The sequence below is a fragment of the Pantherophis guttatus genome, chromosome 4, assembly GCF_059756535.1.
Source record: "Pantherophis guttatus breed Tessera chromosome 4, ASM5975653v1, whole genome shotgun sequence".
NCBI lineage: Eukaryota > Metazoa > Chordata > Lepidosauria > Squamata > Colubridae > Pantherophis > Pantherophis guttatus.
Genome location: NC_142066.1, coordinates 28,767,041 through 28,794,752, shown reverse-complemented (window position 1 = coordinate 28,794,752; position 27,712 = coordinate 28,767,041). Strand labels below are relative to the sequence as shown.

The following is a 27,712-nucleotide window of genomic DNA, read 5'->3' as shown; positions in this document are numbered from 1 at the left end:
TACTCTTAAGATATCGGTTGCCTGGTTACAACGTTGGGGCATATTACCTGGAAGAATCATTAATCCATGCCTAGATTTGTATTCTACTTCCTTGTTCCTTGTTCGGTCTAATCACAACAAGAATTGCACCGAATGTTATGGCTGGATAATTTGCAAGCATGGAAGAAGATTTCAGGGAAAGCAGTTTAAGGAGCCGAGAAGAGGAAACAGGTACTTTGGCTACTTACTTTTGCTGTTTTGATCTGGGAATGGCTGATAACCAAAAATCTCCAGCATTTTCTTTTTCTTTAGCAAAATTCCTCCACCTACCATGCTGCCTTCTCTGATCTTGAATTATTGCACTGTCTGCAGCAGAATACTAAGAAGCAATTGTTCTCTGATTTTGATTATATGTGAGGAGTTCTGCTGCAAATATTGTTTTGGAGGAACTTTTTATTAATTTGGGGAAACGTGCTTGGGAAAGTTGACCTATTGGATGTCTGAACCCTCTTATGTGGATATTTTCTAGAATGTATAGCATACCCAAGCAATTATAATAACTGAAGTGCAAATTTCTATAACACCCCAAATAACCATCAACCACACTTAACTTGCAACAGAAGGGAGCAAGCATAGGATAGTAAAGCACCATGGCAAAGTCAAGACACAAAATCTTTCAGTGTCTCAGAATAATTTTTTGATGGGTTGGTATTTTATTTTGTTTTTTCGCACTCTATTTTAGGTGTACATTACAGGTTTGTTTCTTTTTTTTTCATTATTAAGAAATGGAATGAAACAGTGCTGCCTACATCTGGCACTTGCTGTACAGTATAATAATTTGACACCACAGTTAGAAGAGGCTCTGGAAATTACAGAAAAAAAATATTCTGTATTATTCAATAATATTGAATTAAGGCTATAAACTGCCAGTTCTGCTTAGAGGAATCAAAATGGCAGGGAGAAAAAAACAAAGACGAAGAAGAGCATTTAGAGAAACAAAAATAAAAACTTTTCCAGTAGATTCAAAGTGGCACCTAGAGAAAGAAAAATAAAATATATCTGTGCAATATTTATTTTCTTTCAAATCAGATGGATTACTTCCCTCTATTCAATGTAGCTTCCTTTGAGATGAATTGCTTTGGTGGGGTCATTCTGTGACTTTATAATTATGAAGAAGGTTTTAACAAGCTTTAGGCCCTTTCTGATCTGCTTAAATTGATCTCCCATGTGAAATGCATTTTAAAATGGAAATGAAGTGCTTCTATGTGACTTGAGTTTGCCTAGCTTTTTGGATCATCAACGAGTGTGTTTGGAATTAACAGAGAATTTAGTGGGTGTTCTTACAAATAAAACGACCCCAATCTTCAAAACACAGGGAAGGGATATTACCCCAAGCGCAAGACAGAAATCAGTCACCTGAAACTACAGGTAGTCCTCGACTTACAACAGTTCGTTTAGTGACCATTTGAAGCTACATCACTGAAAAAAAGTGTTATGACCATTTTTCAGACTTTTGACCATTGCAGCATCCCCATGGTCACATGATTTACATTTGAATGCCTGACAACTGACTCACATTTATGACGGTTGCCTTATCCTGGAGACATGTGATCCCCTTTTATGACCTTCTGATCGGGAAACCAGATTCACTTAATAATTGTGTTACTAATTTAACATCTGCAAGGATTCACTTAACAAATGTGGCAAGAAAAATTGTAAAATGGGGCAAATACTCACTTAACAAATTTCTCACTTAGCAACACAAATTTTGGGCTCAGTTATGGTGGTAAGTTGAGAACTACCTGTATTTTGCTTTTTAAGAATGTTTGGGATACCCACATAGACCTCAAGGGTGTTTTCTATATATATAAAAATGGATGTGTGTGTGTGTGTGTGTTCCAGCATAACTCTGGAACGCCTCAAGCAATTTCAACCAAACTTGGTACACAGATGACTTACTCCCTGGAAATAAATACTGTGGGGGTAAAACACTCCTAACACCCCTCGGGGTGTGTATTCTGTTAAGATACAGCCTGTTGTGCCTTAAAATGGCTTCTACTGTACTGTCTTAAAATGGCTTCTACTGTACAGCACAGTGGAGTTGCCAAGATAACGGCGCACCCTCCTGGTCCCACCACAGTTGGCCAGGAGTCATGAGAGGAGGAGGGGGAGGAGGGCCGCCGGAGCCTTAGTGCAGGAGTGAAGTGGCTCTATACTTGCCTTCACACCACATTTGTGCTCAAGGCAGCCTTCTCCTCCTGCCACTTCGGGCTGGAGCTCGCACCCACTGTGCTCAGTTGAAGAGCTGTGGGGGGGAGGGACACGGCAAGGTGATGGCCAGAGCCTTAGTGCAGGAACAAAGCGACCCTGTACTTGCCTTTGTGCCACATTTGCACTCAAGGGAGCCCTCCCACCATTCATGCTCAGAGCTATAAGCCGCGTTCTGTTGCTAGAGGCAAGTGGGGCAGGATCGTATTGTCTCTCCACATCATAATGGGCTCCAGGAAGAGGAGGGAACTCCATCTCCCCCATTGTGAAGTGCGCAAGGCGCTGTGCTGCGCAAGGCGCTGCGAGAGTGCCTCATGACTTACCCGATGCATCATATCAAAATCAAAGAGGGTGGGAGACTGATACAGAGAGAGAGAGAGAGAGAGTGAGAGACACACACACAGAGATACAGAGGAGAGAGAGAGAGAGAGATACAGAGAGAGGGGGGAGATAAAGAGTGGGGGAGAGAGAAATACACAGAGAGAGATATACAGAGAGGGGGATATAGGGGGAGAGACAAAGAGAAATAGAGAGGGGGGAGAGAATAAGGGGGGAGACACACACACACACACACACACACACAGAGATACAGAGAGGGGCAGAGACACACACACTGGGGGGAGAGGGGGGAGAGAGACACACACAGAGACAGATACAGAGAGGGAGGAGAGAGAGAGGGAGAGATAGAGAGACAGAGAAAGATACAGAGGGGGGAGAGAGGGGGAGAGACAGACAGAGAAAGATACACAAGGGGGGGAGATAGAGTGGGGGAAGCCGGCGATAAATAAATAGCCAGGCAATGGCGGGTTATCAACTAGCTGTGAATAAAAATAGGGAGTGACAACTTGTTTTAGTCTAGGCCAGTTAAGTTTCTACTTAATTTTTTGAAAGTAAAATAACCTTTTATAAATACTAATTTATTATTCATAACCACTGTATTGCCTATTATAATTGTATATATTTATATAAAAATGCACCAGTCTAACTAACCAACAGTTATGGAGCCCTTAAACTTCCCTTCAATTTGCTCTCTCAACATAGATAGCTATGTTGCATCAACCCAGGAATTTAAGATATCAGATTGTTTCATACATTTTTGAGGCTGACAGGAAATTTATCACAGTCTCAAGATTTCCTCCATGATAGGATAGGGTGCAAACAAATCACTCAACAAATGTAACTAAATAAGACTTTATAGAACTTGCAGTAGACATTCACAGACAAAAATGCCAAAGGGCAGGGATCAGTAGGCAATATAATTTTCCTAATATAAGGTTCTGTGTATACTGCCAGGCCAAATGGTGGATCTACCTTATGGCTCTCTTCATAGTACTTTATATTCACCTGGCAGCAAAATGTCCTTAAAGTCCCGATTCCTATTATCTAGATTATGATTAGGACAAGTATCCTTGGTATTGGAGCCAAGATTTGCTGAATATGCGGACTTCTTTGTTATGGCAGCATTAAAGTTATAAGTCAGTTAGTTATCTGAAATTGATGACATACAAACAAGTTTTCTCAACCATATCTCAACCCCAGTATAGCTGGCTGGGGAATTCTGGGAGTTGTAGTCCACATATCTTAATATTGCCAAGGTTGAGAAACACACAACAATTGAAAGGTGCCTCACTTAGCATGGAGAATGCCCTGTATTAACCATAAAGATAAATGTTGATTCTGCTTGTTCTGTAAACTTTTATATCTGCATGCTTAATCAACCTAAATTTGAACAAATAATTGTAATTTATATATTCAGTTCTTCGAATGCATATGGACTGCTTAGGATGACTTCCTCTGGATTGATGTCTTATTTCGGATTCTCTTGGCAGGGTTTGATGGGGGCCAGCCGGTCTCCCCATCTCTCTTTCTCCAGCTACCAAGCAATCAGACGCTACGTTTTCGTGGTAAAAAAGCAGCAGCTTGGGAAGCGGCTTGGGAGGGGGCATCAGTGCCCATAGAGGACTCCCATGGATTGGTCCCAGAAGTGTTGCTGGAAGAAGGAGAAGACAGCCGGCTTCTGAAGGAGATGCCTCTCTGCCTGGAGGAGAAACGCAAGCTCAGGTACCAAAGCTCTTGATTCTTGCCGAGAGACTCTTGAGGAGGAGAACATTGAAAAGTGTGTAATTAAAATGACATTCCCAGCTCTGTGTCCTCAGAGAGCACAGTGAATGCTAATTATGGGAATTGTTACTGAAGGGCAGCCTCTCAAGAGAAGCATCCTTAATTGGGCTCCCATCTTTTCTGGAGACTCTTGTGGAACAGAACAAGGACAGCTGGGAATCCAGAACATTTGTGAAGAGATCCAATGATATAGTCCTAGCTGTGGTGGTGTGGGAAGGCACAGATGTTTCTAAAGGAAACACAGCCCTATTGAATAATGTCTTGATCAAAGCGATTAGGAGCCCTACTTTGAATATTTCTCTTAAGCGTGGATTAGATTTTTCCATGTTGATGAAAGATTTTATAAAACCTGAGGGATTGGACATAATGGGAGGGAGGGGAGAGGAAAGTAATGCTACATACTTTAATTAATGTATTTAATTGCAGTTATGTTAGTTTCTCATTTAACCATCCTTTGCTTTAAGACTGCTACAGAAGCAGGCAGTCAAGCAGCTCAGCGGTTGGCAACTTTGGCGCATAGAGAAGTTGAAAATGCTGCGCCATCTCCAGAGTCAGGCAAGCACAGCCATGTCCTCAGCTAGGTTGTGGCGAGGCACTTTGCACCACATCGAAGGTACAGGCAAGGTCCTTAAGGACTATTTTGGAGAGAACAATAGCTTAGGAGTTTAAGCTTGCCTTGTGACTATGTGTATTTTGTCCCCAAAGGCCATTTTGGAACAGGGATCCAATCCTATTTCAACTTCTTGCGTTTTTTGGTCCTGATGAATTTTGTGGCTTCCTTGCTGGTGGTAGGATTCGTGATTGCGCCAAATGCTGCCTTTGAAGCTCTACAACTCAACTGGACAAGTCAAGCGAATAGTAGTTTGGGTGAGTGAATGACCCATGGCATGTATTCTAGACTATGTGTCCTGAACAATTAATATAAAATGTATTTGATTTATTCCTATGCCAACGCAATCAAGAATGGCCTTGGAAGGTTCACCCTGAAAAAATACAATATCAAACATACCCCATACTAGGCCCACTGCTGTTCAATATTTTTGACATAGTCAAAGGGTAGAAAGTATGTTCAGCACAAAGCTGAGGCAGATTGTTCCCCCTAGGGAGATGCATTCAAGGTTCAAAAGAGTCTTGAGCATCAAGTCTTTTCTAACAAAATTCAGTTTGGTGGCAAGAATTATAGGTCCTGCATTTAGGTAGGAAAAATCAGATGTATCTGGTATCAGGTATAAGGTAAGTTGTATGGATCTGGGTTTCCTAGACCAGCAGTCACCACCGGTGGTCCACGAAAAATTTTTGGTAGTCCGCAGAAAAATTATTTGCATTTTTTATGTTGCACTACATCAGAGGTCCTCAAACTCTGGCCCCTGGGACAGATACGTGCAATGAACGTTTGTGTTGCTGTAAAGAGTTTCCCCCTTCGGGGTCTTTTTGTGTGGGTCGGAGGGGGGCAGAAATTCTGACTTGGGGTCTGCTTCGACCTCCTGGTGCGGGGCTTTGGACGAAGGCTGGAGGGAAGCACCACTGATGGCGAAGAGCTGGAGGACCTTGTTCCAGTGGGACTGCATCATGGCCTTGGAACTGTCTAACCATCTCAGCTCACTGAGCGTCCAGACACTGGTACCTGGCCTTGTACTCCCGCAGGTCTTCCCTCTGCTTGGAAAGCCTATGCTCGAAGTCTTCAGTGAGGTGCTTCTGCTGAGCCTCCTTCTCGGTCAGATCCAATTTGAACTGAGCTGTTTTGCCCACTCTTTCTCATGGTGGCTGCTTAGCTCCAACAACTGCTTCCTGTTGGGGCCCCTAAGGAGCCTGGACAGGGAGGCAAGGAGTGATTGGGAGGGGAGGGGTGAGTAGAGGCCAGCGAGGCACACCTTGATGTGAGTGACATTGAATTGGCCATGCCCACCCAGTCACATGACCACCTAGCCATGCCCACTCAGCCGGTTATTAGGCAGATCATATTAGTGGTCTGCAGGATTTAAAATTATGAATTCAGCAGTTCCTGAGGTCCGAAAGGTTGGTGACCCCTGTCCTAGACCACAGATTAAACATGAGCCAGTCACTGCCCAAAATTATGGGATGTGATAGTTCCACTTTATGCTACACTGGTCAGTATTCCAAATTTGGTACAAACAGTGCAGCATTGAATGATTGAATCACTTCCCATGATCTCAAAAATTATACCTCTGTTGATGCAGCTCACAGTGCTGAAAAAGCACAGAAAAGTAACAAAAATCATGAGGGTCTTGGAGATTGAACTCTCAGATGAACTTCTAAAAGAATTAAGTAAGATTGGTCTAAAGAAAGACAGTTAAGAAAAGACACGTAAAATCTTCCAGTAGTTGAAGTGCTATCATAGGGAAAAACGTATAGATTTATGTTATGTAACACCTGAAGCTAATACAAGAACTAATGGGTGGAAGCTTTACAGAGAGTAACCCAACTTGAAATATGGTGGAATTTCCTAAACGTGACAGTTATTAAGTAGTGTAACAGCCTACCTCTTGGAGTCCATCACTGGAGGTTTTCAAACAAAGATTAAACACCCATTTGTCTGGGATGATCTGAGGATTCCTGCTTTGGGTGGATCAGAAGACATTCAAGGTATTTTCCAATCCCATGGCTCTATTATGCCTTGAGGTGGAGGCAGAAATTCAACAGGTGTAGCAGACTACCTTGGATTTAAAAATGCCAGCCACAGTTGCTGGCAAAATGTCAGAAATCTGTTGTTAAGATCAAGATTACTACACTCTGAAGCCCAACACTGCTCAACATATACTTGCTGTGAAAGGATAATCAGTATATAAGGCATAACCTTAATTATACTGTATTTCAAGGAGGGAGAATCTGAATTTCTGCTTTCCATTTGGGCTCTTGTCAATATAATATGTTTGTGATGCTGGCAGGGAAGACTTATAGAGCAGATACACAGGGTGCTCTTGTATACGTAATAAGAAATGTACATTTACCACATTTGGAAGTAAATAAACTCAATTTTGAGGAACAGCACACACATGTTTTAAAAATCCATCCTTCAATCAATCGATCAATAAAGCATTAGTTAATATCTTTTGAAGCAAATTGGATAATTACCCCCTGCTTTTTGAAGAGCTGGGATGGGGTTGTAAGACAATTTGAAATAGGAAATGAAGTGCACTGCCATCTAAAAGAGTAATTACCATAAAACCATTAAGGTCAAAGACTAAATTACCTAAATGACATGACTAAAAGGCTTGTTAGAAGAATAGGCTGCAAATGTACTGTGAAGGAGAATTTACAGGAGTGGTTTGGAAAAAGCTATTTCAGCAACCAAGATCATGCATTTCCCACTGAGAATAGCAAGGTAGATCCATTTTTTTCCCCAGGAATGGTGCTAAGAGCATCTGGTATTTTGTCCATATTTAACTGTCATGATAAAATGCCTAACTGCCATGTCTCCCTGATCCCCCGGACCATCAAGGGTTAACTAACCACATATCCCATAATCCTTATAACCACTCCTTACCGCTTGACCCCTCCTCCTGGGTACAAAAGGTCCAACCGCATGGTCCACAGCTCATTCCAGATGTATACCTGAAAGAGAAAGGTACAAGGTCAGTGACCTCCAGTACCAACTGATCAACAATAAAACTACTGAAAAGAATTGGGCTATGTCTTTGAGTTATTGGGCTAGATCCAGTTTCAAACAAATTGGTAGCAGAGGTCGGTTGCCCATAACTCCAGACAATGACTGAACCCAACACCTACCCAGAAGAAGCAAACAGAGCACAGACCAGAGCTCTTACCAAGAAGATGGCTGAGAAGCTTCCAACCAAAGCCACAGCCATGGAGGAGACAGAAGCTGGGAGCGAGCAGGACTCCAGCCTGGACTCACAATCAGACGAAGAGGGGCCATCCAAGGAGATCACCGCCCCGGAAGAAGAAACAACACAAAAAATGAAAAAATTCAAACTCTCCATCCTGAAACTGATGGAGGGAAACAGCGACAAAGAAAACCTCATCGCGGACCTTCAAAGCCTCTTCGAACAACAAGAAGCAGCGATCGAGGCCCCAAAAACAACCGAGAAAGAAAAGCCAGCAAAAAAGGGTAAGCCACCCCAACCCGATGATCCTGAGCCGGCAGAATCCATTTCCGTGCCCACTTCCCGGCGGCCATCTTGGGACGAGCACCAGCCAATGGGAAGCCAGGATTTGAATCCCTTGGCGCGAAAATGCCCGAACCCCGAAACAGACGAGGGGAGCTCAGAAAGCGACTACGAAGAGCCCAGCTCTGAGAGCGACCACGAAGAGATCGCAATAACAAAAAGAAAAACGCCTACCGATCTCGAATTGCAAAAGGCAATCGAGACCATCACCGCTGCCCTAGGCTCCGCTTTCGAGCCCCCTGCAGCACTCAAAAAATCAAAGAGAAATCCTGGAGGGCACAAGAAGGCCAGGACAACCAACAAAGACCGGGCAACCGAGTCACAGCCAGCTAAAAACACCGCGCACACCAACAACCGGCACAAAAGACCGCCCACCTGCAGGAAAAATCAACCGCAGGATCCGAACTCACCACCCGCTACACCGGCAACGCGAGGCCCGAGGCAGAGAAGAAGAACCGGCTACTCACCAGCGCCACGACACCCATCAGGCCAGTCCACACGACCAGGGACCAGCGACCACGAGGGAGGATCAGCCGCCGTCGCCGCCATCGCCGCCGAGCCGCTGGGTGCAGGGAATCCTCGACCTACGACCTCCGCTGCTGCCGCGCCGCCGACCCGCGAAAGTCCTCGACTTACGACCGCGTCGCCCCCTCACCTTCTCCCCTTCTTCGCCGGGGATCCGGCCGTCCAGCAGTGGTGTCCAGCCTCAGGGGGGATCTTCGGACCCACCGGGGGCGGGTCCAGCCTCCCACCGACAGGCCTAGGCCTAGGCCTGGGAGCTCCAGCAACAGGAACCTCACCCGATGGACTCCAGCGCGGAATGAGCTTCGCGCATGCCCAGTACCTGCCTGTAATAAGAGAAGCAAATTGCATAGATCCAAGCAAGTACAGAATGGCCACAGACATCCCAAAGCCTTATTGTGAGTTTAATCACAACTTGGACCATGGACAGCTCCCCCCAGTAAGTAACCTTACTAACATTTCTGGGGCAAATTATGCCAATTTGCCAAAACTGCAGTTAGATGGGGGTAATATTATAGAATGGAGCCAACAATTAAGGGTTGCTCTCATGAGAGAGAATGCACTGTTCCTAGCTAACAAACCTCCCCAAAAGCCCTGGTCATTGGAAATTGACTGCATTCATCACAGGGCATTTTGTATCATGTTAACCTCCATTCCATCTGCTATGTATCCATCTATTGAGGACAATCTAACTGTTTATGATATTATGCAAAAACTATGTAACCTGTTTTATAGTCAAAGCAGAGCCACCACCACTAGGCTATCTAGGGAGTTCCACTCTACCAAGCATAAGGCAGGGGTCCCCATGAGTGAGCACATCTTAAAGATGAATGCTGCAAGGGCAGAACTCATGCAGAGGGGGGAAATCATCACTGAAGAGAGCATGATAAGCATAATCATAAACTCTCTTGATAGCAGCTGGGACATCTTCATGACCCAACTAAATAGCCTCAACTTGCAATACCTCACACTAAGCGCACTGACCAGTCAGCTCGTTGCAGAGGACACTCTGAGGAGGGAACGCCAACTAGCCAAAGGGGACCCTAGACCCACAAAAAGGGTGGATTTCCAGGATAGGGCCAGGGATACCTCAGAATGTTATTCTTGTGGATCAAGGAACCACTTAAAGAAGGATTGCCCCAGGAACCATAGGGATAGGGGACAACACGACAGTAGAGGGGGAAGGTCACCCGAACGCAGGCACCCAAAGGAAAGAGGGCGAGGGTGGTCACCCAACCCCAGGAAACACAATGAGCGCAGAGACCACTCCAGGGACAGTAACTCTGGCTCCATGTATGGGATCAGGCACGATGACCCAAATGACAAACATAAGGCAGAGAGAAACACATGGCTCCTGGATTCAGGGGCCACAAGTCACACTACTTGTAACCCAGAGCTGCTAGATTCACTCACAGAAATAGAATCAGAAGTAAAGGTAGCAAACCAAAGCAAGGTCAAAGTAGTGGGAAAGGGAAACGTACACATCACACAGGTAGGGGACCTAAAAGGAGTACTGTACGTACCAGAAATCCCCCACAACGTGCTAGCCATCACAAAGCTGACACGAGACACAAATATAGAAATAAAATTTAAGGATGGAAAGGCACACTTGATCAAGCAAGGGAAAGAGATAGGAAAGGTAACCATACACGAGGGGCTTCCCTACTTCACACCCAACGCAAGGGAGGAAGAAAGCATTGATGCCAGCACAAACCACGAGGTAGATAAGTATCCAGAAACAGAGGGGGTGCAGCAGGAGGCAGGGTGTAGCCATGAGAAGACAAACAAGTCTGTATCTATCGGCAAACCATTACATGATAACTGCGCCCACCTCCTACACAGGAGACTGGGACACATAAGCTTCCCCATTGTAAAGAAAATGACGGAATGTACCGAAGGTCTCAAAGTAAAGAACTGCGAAAACTACTTAGAGTGTTCAGTTTGTAAGCGTTCCAAGATCAAGGTTAAGGCCATCCCCAGGGGATCCAAACGAACCACGGAATACCCCTTCCAATTGGTGCATATGGACTTGGTAGGGCCAATGAAACCCTCTGTAGGACATAGGAAGCGATTCTTCCTCACGATTGTAGATGACTACACCAGATACGGGTATGTCTACTCCCTCAGACACAAAAACGAAGTGTTCCAAAGGTTTAAGGAATTCCACAGAAGAGTAGATATGCAACATAACATGAAAATAAGGCAGATAATGACTGATAGGGGGTCAGAATTCATGGCCAAAGAATTCACAAGGTGGCTGAGGGAGCAGGGCATAGCGCATTACACCTCTTCACCTTTCTCTCCCTTTCAAAATGGAGTCTCAGAGAGAAAGAACGGAGTGTTGCAAACCATGATGAGATGCGCCCTGGAGGATGCTGGGATGGGGCAGCATTTCTGGTCAGAGGCAATACACTACGCTAATTACACCCTGAATAGACTGTGGTCAAGCTCTATCAATAAGACACCATACGAGATGCTATACAACAGAAAGCCCAACATCGCACATTTACACATATTCGGCGCCCCAGCTGATGTCCACATTCCCAGACAGCTAAGAAGAAAAGGGGAAAAATTATCAAAAAGGTTAAGGTTCGTGGGTTACGAACCGGGCACAAAGGGCTACAGATTTGTCGACAACAATAACCGTTTTGTGGTTTCCAGATCAGCCAGTTTCCACGAAAACGCAAACTGGTCGAGGGTTCACTCCAACGACATCCCAGCCAATAGAGTCACGTTCGAACATGGCCAAGAGGAAAGGGAGGTCAGAGAGGTCACAGGGCACAAGGCCAACCATCGCAAGACAAGCGTCAAAGGTTGGAAAGAAGGGCACCCTTCACTGAAGATAGATGACCTGACGGACAAAGAGGCAGACATCATGCAGGAAAGCGAGCCAACCCCCAGTAGGCCAATCAGAGAAACCAGAAACAAGCTACCAAAGAAGCTAGAGGACTACGTTATGACCATCCACAACACCCATTTCACGCCCAGCTCATACGAAGACATCCTCGAGCTCCCCCGGGAGGAGAAAGAAAAATGGATGCTTGCCATGGAGAAGGAGATGGAAAGCCTAAAGGACCTTCAGGTATACTCACCTGCCCAAGTTCCAGAGGACAAAAAACCAATAGGAACCAAATGGGTGTTCAGGGTTAAAACATTAGAGGACAACAAGGTCCTATACAAGGCAAGACTAGTCGCGCAGGGTTTCGCCCAAAGATACCCCGAAGACTATACGGACACCTACTCGCCAACCGTCAGGGCAGAGAGCGTCAAGAGCGCCCTGGTGGTGGCCACCATCCTGGGCTTGGAGGTCTTCCAATTCGACGTACAAACAGCATACTTGCACGCCGAGCTGGATAAGGAAATATACGTCAAAGCCCCGCCTGGGTACAACAAAGACAAGAACCAAACCTGGCTGCTGAACAAAAGCCTGTACGGGCTCAAGCAGTCGGGCAAAAGGTGGTACGACTGCTTGGCCAAGGCCCTCAGATCCATGGGCTTCGAGGCCACCTCAGCTGACAAATGCTTCTTTACGAGGAGAGAAAACGACTCATTCGAAGGTGTGCTCGTTTACGTGGACGACATCTTGTACATCAGCAAGCACAAGGACAGGTGTGACAAGTTCGCCACCGACCTAGGTAGCCACTTCTCCTTAAAGTCACTTGGAAAGATTGACAGATACCTAGGGGTCCAAGTAATAAAAACCAACAAGGGCTTCCGACTCTCCCAGAGAGAAAAGATCATCGAGCTGCTGTCCAAATGCAACATGTCCGAAGCAAAACCCAGCGAGACCCCCATGCAACCCGAGTTCCTGAAAACCATGTATGAGGAATCTGAACCCTTCACAGACAACAAACTATATAGATCAACGATAGGGTCACTGCTGTACATATCCAACTGGACCAGGCCCGACATCGCCTTGGCCGTCAACCTGCTGTCCAGACATGTAAGCAAACCTACGGTAACACACTGGAACGCCATCAAAAGACTACTTAGATACTTAAAATTTAGTGCAGATGCCCTACTCTGCCTAGAACCAGAAACATCCAAGGAACCAAAGCTGACCTGCTACGCTGACGCCGACTGGGCTGGGGACATAGAGTGCAGAAAAAGCACCTCAGGCTACGTGCTACTACTCAACAATTGCCCCATCCACTGGTACACTGGAAAGCAAAAGCTGGTGGCCACATCAACCACGGAAGCAGAATTTGTTTGCCTATCAAAGGCCGCAAACAATTTAGTATGGTTCGATGACCTGCTCTGCGACATCTGGGCTGAACCCTCATATCCAATAGTTATCCACGAAGACAACAAGGCAGCGATAGAAATCTCTAGGGCCGATGCCATAGGTCAGCGTTCTAGGCACATTGACATTAAATACAAACACGTCAGGCAGTTTTCAGAGATAGGCTTCATTAGGGCAGTGCACTGTGACACAGAGGAGCAAACAGCAGATATTCTCACTAAACCCTTACCACATAAACAACATGCTTACCTCATGTCAAAAATGCGTGTTTGCTTATAATTCATGCCTGTACCAGTGTATTCTCTGTATGTATGCTAACACCGCCTCAGGTACCCAGTTAGGCATTTAGAGGGGGTTTTGTCATGATAAAATGCCTAACTGCCATGTCTCCCTGATCCCCCGGACCATCAAGGGTTAACTAACCACATATCCCATAATCCTTATAACCACTCCTTACCGCTTGACCCCTCCTCCTGGGTACAAAAGGTCCAACCGCATGGTCCACAGCTCATTCCAGATGTATACCTGAAAGAGAAAGGTACAAGGTCAGTGACCTCCAGTACCAACTGATCAACAATAAAACTACTGAAAAGAATTGGGCTATGTCTTTGAGTTATTGGGCTAGATCCAGTTTCTAACATTAACTTTTGTATTTTTTTTCTGAGAAGGACTATGACCCACCCTTGCAAAAATCAGAAGCCTGCATGCAGCCCTTGAGCCCCATCCATGTTGGAACGAAAGCTAATTCTTGATCCCTAATTTTTTCCAGTGAATGCACTATGTCAAAAATACAATCCCATCCCTCAAGGCTTGGTCAGCTATTTTTCCTATATTATGGATCTTCTGTCAGGCAAGGTAAGAAATTTTATCCCTAAGGATATATTCCCAATACCTTGGGAAGTAGCTACAGTGACCAGCACGTGTGATGTGAATGTTTATTTCCTTCCAGGGATTCATAGAACAAACCTACCTGTTCTATGGCTATTATCCAAATATGGCTGTCAGCTTTGTCAACTTTGCCTACGACATTCCTCTCGCTTATCTCCTCACAACGCTCTTCTACCTGCTGTTCTGCCTGACCTGGATTGTTCAGAGGTGAGCACTGCAGTCTCTATAATGTGGAATCAAAACACAAGACCCAAAGTGAGCAATCAAGGCTCAGTACAGATAGTCTTCGATTTATGACCACAACTGAGCCCAAGCATTTTTGTTGTTAAGTGAGACGTTTGTTAAGAGAGTTTTGCCTCATTTTATGACCTTTCTTGCCATAGTTGTGACGTGAATCACCACCGTTAGTAACCTGGCTGTTAAGTGAATCTGGCTTTGAGTTTGCCTGTGAGGAGGTTGCAAAAGGTGATTGCATGACCTTGGGACACAACAACGGTCATAAATATGAACCAGTTTTCAAGCATCTGAATTTTGATCCTATGATCCTGGGGATGCTGCAAAGGTCGTAGCTGTGAAAAATGGCCATACGTCACATTCTTCAGTGCCATTGTAACTTTGAATGGCCATTAAACGAACTATTGTAGGTCAAGGATTACCTGTACAATATTAATTAAACAACATATATTGGAGGGACCTCCTCACAAGAATGAGGGCCAGGTTAGTCTACTGTTAAGGCTCCAGGTTAGAAAGTGGGTTAACTATATGGGCTTAATATTAAATGCAAAACAGTTCCAAAAAACAAATAAATTTTATTAAAACAGCTGAGAATTAACTCATTCTCAGCTTATTCCAAATTAAATGAAAGCAAAGTTCTCAAAACACCTTCATTTATCTCTGACCTTGGGATAATTAGGCAAACTGCCAAAGGCTTTTCTTGGCAACAGTTCAGGAACAGAAGACGCTGACAAGAAAGAAATACATCCAAACGTGAAGCAAATCTCTCAACGGTTGTTTTCTGGCAAAGAGGCCAAGAGCCATTGCTGGTTTTTTAAGCCTTATGGGAGGGGCCAATCATCTCTTGGCCCTACTCCCGATTCGTCCTCTCTGCTTTAGCTGCTCTTGCCTTCTGGCAGCTCTTCTCATACGTGCACTAGGAACAGGCTCCTCCTGTTCCTCTGCCTCTCTACTGTCAGCCTTTGGCGGCTCCGAAGTTCGTGCATCACTCCCTGATGGCCCTGGCCCCATCTCTGCCTCCTACACAGAGCCCTCATCCGGGCCTTCCCCAGCCTCCAGGACTGGCCCATGTTTTTCCTCAGCCTCATTGCTGTCTGACTCTGCTGCCAGCTCCGCAGGCTGCTGGCAGACCACAACAGTGGGAAACCCTGAGTTCAAGTCCCAGCTCAGCCATAAAAGTCAGCTGGATGATTTGCGTCAGTCACTTTCAGCCCAACCCACCTCAAAGGATTGTTTTTGTGGGGAAAATAGGAGGAGGAAGGTGTGTTGGGCATGTTTGTCACCTTGAATTATTTGTATAAGTAATAAAGGCAGGAGAAAAATAAATGAAAAAATATTGACAAAAAAAGGGATACACTCATATTTATACATCTCAGAAAGGTGAGAGAGGCTAATACATAAGCAACAGATGATGTAAGCATACATGCTTATAGCTAAGGGATCTCAAGTTATTATAGGTAGTCCTCAACTTATGACCATAACTAAGCCCAAAATGTTTGTTTTGCCCCATTTTGCAACCTTTCGTGCCACAGTTGCTCAGTGAATCACTGCAGTTAATTTAGTAACATGGTTGTTAAGTGAATCTGCCTTCCCCATTAACTTTGCTTGTCAGAAGTTTGCAAAAGGGGATCACATGATCCTGGAACATTGCAACCGTCATAAATATGAACCGGTTGCCAAGCATCCAAATTTTGATCTCATAACCATGGGGATGCTGCAACTGTCTTGTGAAAAACTGTCATAAGTCATTTTTTTCAGTGCTATTGTAACTTCAAACTGAACAAGTGGTTGTAAGTCAAGGACTACCTGTATAGCTAATGGACCTCAGATTACTTCCTTTGTTCATTTTCCCTCAGAAGCTAAAGGCAGGAATAAAATAATAAAACGGAGCAAAGTACCTTCCCTAAATCAAGAGGAGGGGGCAGCTTTGGGATTGTCAGATACCAGAAAGGAAAACATCTCCCATTTGTAGGTTGAGATATAGAACAAACCTAATCTATGAGAATTGTTCTAGTATGATCAACAGGCTGAGACCTTATATCCAGTGGTGAAATCTGAACTGGTTCACTACCAGTTCGCTGGTCGCGCATGTGCACCATGCATCAAATGCGCACTGCGCACCAAAAGGAGGCTTGGGAAGGTAAGTAGAACAGCGCAGTGGGGGGGGGGGGAGTGATCAGCTGTGGCGTGCGTGGAAACCTTTTAAAAAACTTTTTAAAAGCATTTTTTACTACCGGCTCAGGCGAATAGGTAATAAAAAATTCTTTTAAAAAGTAAAAAAAAAAGGTTCCGACAATTATGCGGCACAGCTGTGATCGTCGGAGTCTTTTTTTTTTTTTTTACTTTTTTAAAGCATTTTTTACTACCTATTCGCCCAAGCTGGTAGTAAAAAAATGCTTTAAAAAGGTTTTTTAAAAAAGGCTCCCACAATCACAGCTGTGCCGCGCAATCATCGGAACTTTTTTTTTAACCTTTTAAAAGCAATTTTTACTACTGGCTCAGGCGAATAGGTAGTAAAAAAATGCTTTAAAAAAGTTAAAAAAGGCTCCAATGATTGCTTGGCACAGCTATGATTGTTGGAGCCTTTTTTTTACTTTTTTAAAGCATTTTTTTTATTACCTATTTGCCTGAGCCGGTAGTAAAAAAATGCCTAAAAAGTAAAAAAAAAAAAAAGTTCCGATGATCAGCTAAGCAACACGAAATCATTGGAACTTTTTTTTTTTTACTTTTAAAAGCATTTTTTACTACCGGTTTGGTGGACCAATAGCATTTTTTACTACCGGTTCGAGTGAATTGGCCCGAACCGGTAGCATTTCACACCTGCTTATCTCTCTCTCACTATCCCTTATACCTCTATATATCAACTCAATTTGGTGGATTCCATTATCTAAGAACTGTTTTTCCCCCCACAATAAGCAGCCTTCCAGATGGATCCAGCTGTCAGGAAACTTCTGTTTAAATATTTCTTGTCTTCCATCCGTTTTCAGGTCAGTCCTCTGTCTCAAACAAAGCCTGGTTAGCGAAGACGCATCCCTTGCATCCTACAGCAACAAAGTCTTTGCTGGCTGGGATTTCAGCCTGATGCAAGATAACATGGTGAAGTTAAAGCACAAAAGCATCCGCTACGAGCTACGGGTAAGAACAGATGCTAAAACCAGATGTCTGATGGCATGTGAAGCAGCCTTTTTAATGTGCCATGCTCCAGAAGGGATGGACTGATCATTTCCTCACAGGAAGGAAGAAGAAGGAGGGCTGCCATTTCTCCAGAACTGATGTAGCTTCCAACTATTTTTTCTTAGACCCAAATTCTAGTGGGAATTATTTTTCCAAACATTTATTCATAGCCTAAGAAAGGCTGTCTTTTCAATCTCTGCAACAGGATGTTCTTTCACCCCTCTGTTGCTATAAGCTAGTCAGGAAAAGGTAATTAGATACAGTCTAATTACCTCAACTTACAATCATTTGTAAGATAGTCCTCAATTTACAATCATTCATTTAGTGACTGTTCAAAGCAGGGGCGGGTTCCAAATCCCATCGCTACCAGTTCGCTAGAGCATTGCTAACTGAATTTTAATTTATCATATGGTTGCTAATGCTATGCTATTAATATTAATTGTATTAATATAATTATATAATATATAATATGATAATATTAATTGTATTAAGACACTATTTAAAAAAAACAATAACACTTTTTAGGTTGTTGAGAAAACTACAGTTGACTGGGTTCCCACTTGGCTTTAAAAACAACCATTACCAAGGTCACAACGCAGTATATGCTCATAGAAATGGCTCTGTGCGATGTGCAAATGAGGGTTTGGGCAAAGCTAATTTTGTGGAGTCCTTGGTACTCTCTAAGCTTGGTTGTTTGCTTGCAGACCTTTCCTTACCCAACTAGGTAACATCATCAGTGCGAGTGAGTATGAGGTTTGCTCCTTTTTTATATACAATAGCATGCCCTGCCAGTTTTGCTGAGTGTGTTGTTTTCTCCTTGGTAGTTTCTTGAGAGAGTATTGTTTTCTGCTTGATTGTTGTCTGGTGTCACTCCTTGCTTATCGGGGTGTATGTTGCTGGGATGTGTTCTATATGTATTTAATCTTTCAAGATTATCTTTTAAAGCTGCTTTGATTGTTCTTTGTTCTGAGCTGCTTCAGATGGTTCTCATCTCTTCCTCCCCCCTTCCAGATGGACCTGGAAGAAGCCAGTTTCCGCAAGCACCAGGCAGAGTTGACCACATCGCAGCGAGTCGGTCTTTATGTCCTGCGAAGTCTGATCAATATCTTGGTTTTAGTGCTTTTGGGAGTCTCCTTTTACTGTATCTACCTGGCCGTGAGCTATTCCCAGGAGATGATGGGAAAAGTAAGTATGTGGGCCCTCAGCTACCCCTCAAGAGGTTGTGCTTCCCCAATCTCTTGAGGGGTGAGGCCTCACCCCTTTGTCCCCCATATTGTGGTGGAGGCATTTAGGTAATCGCAAAAGCAGTTCTGGCCAGGTTTGGGCAGCAGTTGTGGTGCTGAAAATCCAAGCAGAGCCCTTATGGATCAAGGACTTATGACTTTACCAGTTGCATGGAAGTTCTGTCAAGCAAGGCCTTACAAGTTAAAGTAAAGGAGTGCACTGGTTTAATGTGGTTAGAATGCTGGGTTGATGATCTGTATGCCCACGTTTGAGATCCGAGTGCTGCTGTGTGATGGTGTTAGTTCCCGTCATTTGCTCCAGCTCCTGCCAATCTAGCAGTTCAAATTGTGCATACACAAGCAGATAAATAGGTACCACTTTGGTGGGCTCATTCATGGGGACATGAAAGAAAGTCTTCAACTGAGCATCTTCCAGGCAACAGCGATGTTACCGGCTGATTGTTTTACCCCAGAAGTCCCTCAATGCTTCAAACATAACAACTAGTTAAAGTTCAACCTGTAGAAATTGTCCTCGACTTACAACCATAATTGTAACAACAAGAATTTCCATTGCTAAGCAAGGTGGTTGTTAAGTGAGTCATGCCCATTTTTAAAACCTCTTTTTGCCATGGAATCACTGCAGCTGTTAAATGAATTATGGGGTCGTTAAGCAAATTTGGCTTCCCTCAAAACATTGCTTGTTGGAAGCCTGCTGGGAAGGTTGCAAATGGTGATTGCATGCTGCAAACATTAATACATGCCAGTTGCCAAGTGCCTAAATTTTGATCATGTGACCACGGAGATGCTACAATGGTGTAAGTGCAAGGGCGGGTCATAAGTCCCGTTTTTCAGTGCTGTTGTAATTTCAAATGGTCCCTAAACAGATGGTTGTAAGCAGTGGTGGAATTCATTTTTTTTTACTACTGGTTCTGTGGGCGTGGTGTGATGAACGTGGAAAGGGAAGGATACTGCAAAATCTCCATTCCCTCCACACTCCTGGGGAAGGATATTGCAAAATCTCCATTCCCACCCCACTCTGGGGCCAGCCAGAGGTGGTATTTGCCGGTTCTCCAAACTGCTCAAAATTTCTGCTACCAGTTCTCCAGAACCTGTCAGAACCTACTGGATTTCATCTCTGGTTGTAAGTCAAGGACTATCTGTAAGAAGCCAGTTCTCTATCTCATAGGCCTTATTTGCAAAGAAAGCTCCTATTCAATCGTATTTTTTCTTTCTGTAACATTCATGCCTAAATAAACTCCTCTCCTGTCTTTTGATACAGACGGACTCTCCTGACAAAAGTCAGTTCTTGCTGGAACTGCTGGTGGCTTATCTCCCCTCCGCTGTCATCACGGCTGCCAACCTCCTTGTCCCGATGATCTTTCAGTTCCTTGTGCCTTTCGAGAAATACCCACTCAGCTTTGAAATCAAAATCACACTTCTGAGGTACAAAAAAAATCTGGGTATGTTTGCTATAGAGCAGGGTTCTCCAAACGTGGCAGCTTTAAGACTTGAGGACTTCACATCCCAGAATTGAAGTCCACAAGTCTTAAAGTTGCCAAGGTTGGTTGGTTGGTTGGTTGGTTATTTATTTGTTTGTTTGTTTGTTTGTTTGATGGTTTATAAGTATAAGCATGGATTGGATACATAAAGTAGATACAAATAGAAGAAACATTAGGACAGGGACGGTAGGCATGCTGGTGCTCTTATGCACGCCCCTTACAGACCTCTTAGAAATGGGATGAGGTCAACAGTAGACAGTCTTTAGGTTAAAATTTTGGGGTTTTTGGGATGAAACCACAGAGTCAGGTAGTACATTCCAGGCCATTCTGTTGCTGAAGTCATATTTTCTGCAATCGAGTTTGGTGCGGTTTACCTTAAGTTTGTATGTATTGTGTGCTCATGTATTGTTGTGGTTGGGAGACCTCTGCTATAGAGGGTGGGAAATTAAAACTCTGGTGAGTTTCTAATTTTCTGGTGAGTCCAATGTCCACTGCCCAGAGAAAGAACATTTATTGATGCTTGCTTTCATAGCAAAGATGGGAGGGATAAAGAAACAGGGGATTCCACCAATTAGGGGCCAAAAGAAAGGAAGATGCTGAAATCTGGAAAGAAATTTCTTAAACTGACTTCATGTTTAGCCAATATATGTGCAGGAGCAAACTTTTTTCTCACTGACACAGAGGTGGCACTTTTTTTTAGAGTGAGAGGCAGGATTAGACAGATCCATCATATTCTAAGAAGTTCCAGAATGGAATTACTTTTCATAGTGCCATTATCAATTCCCCTTGGGAAGTAGTCGGAAACCTACCCTCACTTCTTTAACTCGAAGTGAAGGACTAATAGTTTTCAAAGTGCTAATGAACACAAATCTAAGCATCCCTTACTAGTACAGTTGTTGAGTCGAGAACATCTGGTGATTAAGCAATATTTTGAGGTGTGCTGGTTATAAATAGACTGGACTAGATTAAGTATATGGTAGTCCTTCAACTTCGGAGACGACAATATTGTTGTGTAGTTCTGTGGTCACTGAGGTTGCTCTGCAGTCCCTGTCTGGAAGCCTGGAATCTAACATTATGGGGCACTGGAAGTCCATTGTAGTAACAGATAGTGTGTGATGCTAAGTAAACAGTTGCTTTTTAGAGTAATGTGATCTACTTTGCATCCTGTTGTTTTGAAGGATCCTGAACTTTAGGAATTAGAGAGCATATCTAATCAATATTTTCCACTTTGCAGATTGTGGAGAATCTGAGAACTGAGTCGAGGGATGTGATGTGTATTGTTAACATCTTCCTTTGATTGCTCTACTTTGTACCTTCTGACGCAGGTTGAGGTGCAAATATTAAGCCATGTCTATTTCCATATCTATCTCCACCAGCATATCCTTTGTGGGTATCTACAGATCCAGCTGCTCTCTTAAGAGCAGACCAAGAGCTGCTAATGTGATTTTCTTCCCCCTTCTGTCTTGGTTATTAGGCAACCTTACATGTGTATCTCTTTTGACAGGAATGTTGTACTGCGTTTTGCTAGCCTAATTGTGGTCCTTGTTACACTCTGGGGGCAGATCACCTGTAATGGGGACCCGCAGAACTTCAAGTGCCGCAACTGTGGTTATAATAATCATCTTCACCCGGTAAGGGAAATAGTGGTTTTATGTGGGAGGTAGAAATTTCTAGAATTCCCAGTCAAAGCAAACTGTGCTGCTATTTAATATTTTCCTCAAAAGATTTCATGTGGGAAAAAAGATTGGAAAGATTATCTATGTGGAGGGATCACAAAAAGTAGGATGGTGGCATCTAGAGTCCCATTTCCTAAAATTCAGAAAATGAAACACAGCAGTTGCATGCTTGAAGCCAGATCTAGACATATTTGTAATACAACCATTAAGTTAAATTACACATTTAAATATATTTTGGTATGACTAATTTGAGCCCCATTGATTTCAGTGGCTTCTGGACTTCAGCAAGATTACTTTACATGACACAAAGTCCAGGCCAAACAAATCTAATCTTAAACCTAACTCTAACTCTAAACCTGCCCCATAAATTAATCCTAATCCTAACCCTAACTCTAATCCCAAAACGAATGAACAGATGTAACTCAGATTCCTTCATTCTCCTAATAAGAAAATTTAAAATTTAAAATTTAAATTTGAAATTAATTCTTGGGTTATTTGAAAGAGTTATAGCTCTCTAGAATACGGGCAAATGAGAAATGCCAAGTTTTTATGGGCAATTTGGTATAGGAAGAAACTGAAAAAAACTTATCTCTTCCTCCAGTGCTGGGAGACTTCGGTGGGGCAGGAAATGTACAAGCTGATGATCTTTGACTTGGTGATCACATTGCTTGTGATATTGTTGGTGGAATTTCCCAGAAAGTAAGTCTTTTAAGTTTTGTCATGTCTATTGATGGTGGAGGGGATGATTACAGGTAGTCCTCAACATGCAACTGGTCATTTAGCAGCTGTTCTAAGTTACGAAAGACCTCTGTAGGGCTATTTATGACCTGATTCTGAAATCCCAACAACTGGAAACCCTGCTCTGAAGTCACATGACTGCGTTTTGGGTGCTCGGCAACCAAATTTAAGGCTGTTTGCAGCGTCCTACGTCCTGTGACTATGTTTTATGACTTTCCTGCCAAAAATCTACATTTGCTTTCGCTTTTCAACAAAACCGCCCCATGACTGCAACCTTCGCTTAATGATCTCAACAAAAAAGGCAATAAAATTGGGTTAATCACAAGTAACTGCTTTACCACCTTCATGACTTGTGACCGTAACAGGCAGACTCCATTACAGTCAAAATTAGAGAATCACCCATAGTTTGGTTACTTTCCTTAATCCAAGCATGGAACACTGCAAACAGCCGTAAATATGGTCATGTTACTGATGGGTGGGAAGCGACCATTGGAACTGGGTCATAACTCCCTTGTTCCAGGTAGGTCGTAAATTGAGGACTACCTGTATAAAAGAATAAGTGAGTGGCTGGAACAACATGTACCTAAGTTGGGACTTCACATGAAAGTCAGGGTCACCTGCAAAATCCATACCTTCTCCCCCTTTCTTTCCTTTTCTAGAATGCTGGTGACTTACTGGCCGTCCTGTCTCTTGCTCAAATGGTGGGGAGAACAGGAGTTCATGGTTCCTGACAACATTTTGAATCTGGTATATGGGCAGACCTTGTGCTGGACTGGAGCCCTTTTTTGCCCTCTTCTGCCAGTGCTCAACACCATCAAATATATTGCTGTCTTCTACATGAAAAAGGTGATTCAACAACAGCTCCGAAGTGTAATTACAAGGTGGAGCAGAGAAGGGGCAATGGAAATTTGGGTCTTGGTTGATTATGTGAGAAAATCCAGAATAGTGGCTTTCAACTTGTTTTCTGTCTTTGAGGAAATCTTTGTATGTGGACAGGGATCTGGGACAAGTGTCGATGGGATTGCTGGATTGAAATCTGAAAAATATTGTAATGGGCTATGAGAATAACCTTGAGGAACAGGAGGAGTCTTAGCCAAGACTATAGTCAGATAAGAGATATGTGGGTCAGAAATGTAATTTGGAAACTTGTCGTTCCCTAATTCTTAGGATAAAGGCAGGGAGAGAAGAGGCACATTCAGACATGCAAGTTTCTGTTACAGTAACTTATAATAAAAGTAGAATTAGCATTCATAATCTTGGTGTACTTGCCTGGTCTACCATGAGAAGCTGATGTCAATTTAGTAAGTCTGAATGCACCTGTCCCCTCCCTGCCATCATCCTATGCTCCCATCCTCAATTCTGGGAGTTCAAGATGACAAGGTTGAGAAACACTGGTATAGACCAATGTCCAGAAATAATAAATAATAAGCCATAAATAACAGAATACCAAGATGGAGCACCTTCACTCCAATGATCTATCTCATGGGCACTCTGATAAAATGGCTTAAATGGAAAATAACAACAGGAACAATTTTAAAAAATCTTGAAAGAATGACCTTGCAATTTTGCAAGAATTAAAAATTAAGTGTACACTCTTTTGAGCATATCTTTCTAAAAAATATAAATAAAAATAATTTTGATCTGGTTTCAATATTATTGAAGTAGTGAATAAAAAGACAGCAGATGCTTTTAAGAAATTGGGAACATTTTCAACAAAAAAACGGATACAATCCAAGAGTCTACACTACAGCAATGTTTCCCAAACTCAGGAACTTTAAAATGTATGGACTTCAACTCCCAGAATTCCCCAGCACAGAGAAAGTTAAGTCCACACATTGTAAAGTTCCTGAGTTTGAGAAATGCTGCTCTATAGCTTTGATTGATTTTTTCCCCCTCCATTCTTCTAGCTCACCCTTTATACCAACTGCCGTCCAGCCGAACGCACGTTTCGTGCTTCAAGCTCCAACTCTTTTTTCCTTTTAATTCTGCTCCTGGGACTCACAATATCCTGTGTTCCAGCCCTATATAGCATCTTCGTGTAAGTATTTGAGTGCCCTATAACCTTAACAGGGAGCAAACTGCATTAAATATTTTTGTTGATTTTTACTTTGGTGTCTTATGGAAGCTATATACTCCACAGTGTAATATTGCCAACACCTGTAAAAGTAGAATATTAAAAGTGTTGCTAAGTCAATGCTGCTTAACTATAGTTTACACAGTAAACCCAATTTGGCTACCTGTAAGCAAAGAGTAAGCCTTAAGCTATGGTTTACACACCAATGGCCAATGAGCCGTAGTGGCACAGTGGTTAGAATGCAGTATTGCAGGCTAATTCTGCTGACTGCCAGCAGTTCAATTCTCACTGGCTCAAGGTTGACTCAGCCTTCCCTCCTTCTGAGGTCGTTAAAATGAGACCCCATTTATTTATTTATTTGTTCAACTTGTATGCCGCCTTTCTCTGAAGACTCAAGGTGGCTATAGCATATAAAGCATATTGTTAGGGGCAATATGCTGACTCTGTAAACTGCTTACAGAGGGCTGTAAAGCACTATGAAACGGTATATAAGTGCTATTGCTATTGACAGACTACTTTTGATTCAAAAGCAATCAGACTATGTAATATTTTGATGAGCGAGCAAGAGTATCACATTTAAGTAAATAAAATGTTTTTAGTTCCCTTCCCTGCTAGCTACCATCTCACTCACAATTTTCCCCACAGTCTGCCTCCTTCAAAAGCATGTGGCCCGTTCCGTGATCAATCCACCATGTGGAATGTGGTCAGCCACGCTGTGTCAGAGTTACCTGCTGGTGCCCAAGACTTCTTGACATTTGTGGGCTCAGTCGCCTTTTCTGCGCCCTTCTTTCTGCTTCTGAGGTGAGGAATTGCATTTCTAAAGAGGTCTGGAGAATGGGGCACAGGTAAAGGAATCTCATATCCTAAGGATTGTAGCATCTGGAGTAGTAATATCATAATTATTTTTTCCCTCTCTCTGTCTCTATCCTTTCTTCAAGCGTCTTCATGTTCTACCTCAAGGCCCTGGCCGACTCATACAGTTCCAGGATCAAAGGTCTCAAAGGACAGCTCCGTCTGGTGAGTAGTCAATTAAAAGCATTCCAAAAGTGGGTATGAGGTGGTGAAAAATTGACTCCGGGATTGGATAGCTCAGGATGCGAAATGGGCATGCAGAAAAAATGGGGAGAGGGCAATGATATATTAATTGTGGCTCTGCAGATGCAAGTTGATTCTTTTGTATTATAATAATAGTTGGAAAGGACTTTGAAGATTATCCAGCAGAAAATTGTGTTTAAAGTTTCTAACATTAGCAGTCATTATGGCACAGCTTAAAAACTTCTAACATTAACTCTGTGCAGGAGAAGATAGTGCAGGTTTAATTTCTATTTTGTGGGATTGTGGAAGCTAGGGAAATTACTATTCTTCTTAAAGACATGCTTCCGGAATCAAAATCGCATGAAATATTAGTACTTTATAAAGCCTTAATAAGGCCAAACCTGGAATACGGCATCCAGTTTTGGTCACCACACTACAAAAAAGACTTTGGAAAAAGGTGCAGAGAAGATCAACTAAGATGATTAAAGGCCCGGAGACTAAAACATTTGAAGAATGGTTGCAGGATTTGGGTTTGGCTACTCTAGAGAAAAGAAGGACTTTTAGGGATGACATGATAGCAGTATTGCAGTATTTGAGGGGCTGCCACAAAGAAGAGGGGGTCAACTTATTTTCCAAAGCATCGGAGGACAGGACAAGAAAAAATGGATGTAAACTAATCTAGGAGAGAAGCAACCTGGAACTAAGAGGAAATAACCTAACAGTGAGAACAATCAACCAGTGGAACAGTTTACCTTCAGAAATTGTGGGTGTTTCATTACTGGAGGTTTTTAAGAAGAGACTGGACAGCCATTTGTCTGAAATGGTATAGGGTCTTCTGCTTGAGCAGGAGGCTGGAGTAAAAGACCTCCAAGGTGGCTTCCAATTCTATTCTATTCAAAGCTTCTTGTACTTTTAAAATATTTTTTTTTTTAAAAAGTGAAATGGTGGGATGGAGGAAAGAATGCTAAATTCATACATGATACTACACTGGGATTTCTAAAAATTGTTTGCTGAATTAGTTAAAATTATTTGGTTTGTGCAGCAGGCTAATCTACAAAGCTTTGGTTTATTCATTTCCCCACCGGCTTTTGAGTCAGTGTTGACTCTTGGATAAGTCCCTGCAGTTTTCTTGGCAAGATCCCAGAAGTGGTTTACCATTGTTTCCTTCCTAGGGTTGAGAGAGAATGGCTAGGTCAAGGTCACCCAGCTGACTTTGTGCCTAAAGTGGGACTAGAATTCACAGCCTTTAGTTTCTAGTAGTCTAACAGTTTTCAGCCTAATGCTTTACCCACTACACCAGCTCCATAGAGTTGAGCAGCTCATAGTAGGAAGCTGGTAGAGCAGTAACAAGCCCAAATGCTCACCTTCAGCCTTATTCAAGTTCCCAAATTCAATTATCTACATCTGTTCAAAGAGTTTTATGGATGACAATTGCAACCTTGTCCCTCTCCCCAAGGGCTGTGGCTGATGCCCAACTCAAACCCAGGAGGATATATCTCAGAAAGGGGAAGCCCCCCACCTCCCCCCACACCTCAGGCTCACATAATCTCTGTGATTATGTATGCCAGCTCAGCTGCCTCTTCCACTATCAAATTGCGAGAGAGACTTCATTTGTTTTCAATGTTCTCTTTTTCTCAGGAGGGCCAGGACAAGTTCTTCCTCGTGAAACGGATTTCAGAATTGAGCCAGTGAAAGAAAAGAAAAATATATACGAGAATACACCTTTTTCATTTTATTCAGCAATACTTCCAAGATATCACCACATGCTCAATGGGCAGCATACAGTATAACTTTAATCAATCAATCAATTTTATCTTATGGTTTTCAAATTGCACTGCAACAATGTGCTATGGTGGCTCAATTATCATTTTTAATAAAACAGAAGGGAAAAAC

General features: G+C 43.1%; 1 protein-coding gene across 1 annotated transcript; it reads left to right on the top strand.

Annotated features, from left to right (window-relative positions):
• The first annotated feature begins 68 nt into the window (after positions 1-68).
• TMC4 (transmembrane channel like 4) lies at positions 69-27,712 on the top strand. The gene is made up of 16 exons (XM_034419482.2): positions 69-210; positions 4,077-4,308; positions 4,833-4,981; positions 5,074-5,235; positions 14,048-14,133; positions 14,228-14,373; positions 17,388-17,535; positions 18,586-18,759; positions 20,077-20,240; positions 21,801-21,927; positions 22,574-22,671; positions 23,370-23,556; positions 24,618-24,748; positions 25,430-25,585; positions 25,723-25,801; positions 27,458-27,712. The coding sequence occupies exons 1-16, from the start codon at positions 159-161 to the stop codon at positions 27,509-27,511; spliced, it is 2,145 nt and encodes a 714-aa protein (XP_034275373.1). The 5' UTR covers positions 69-158; the 3' UTR covers positions 27,512-27,712.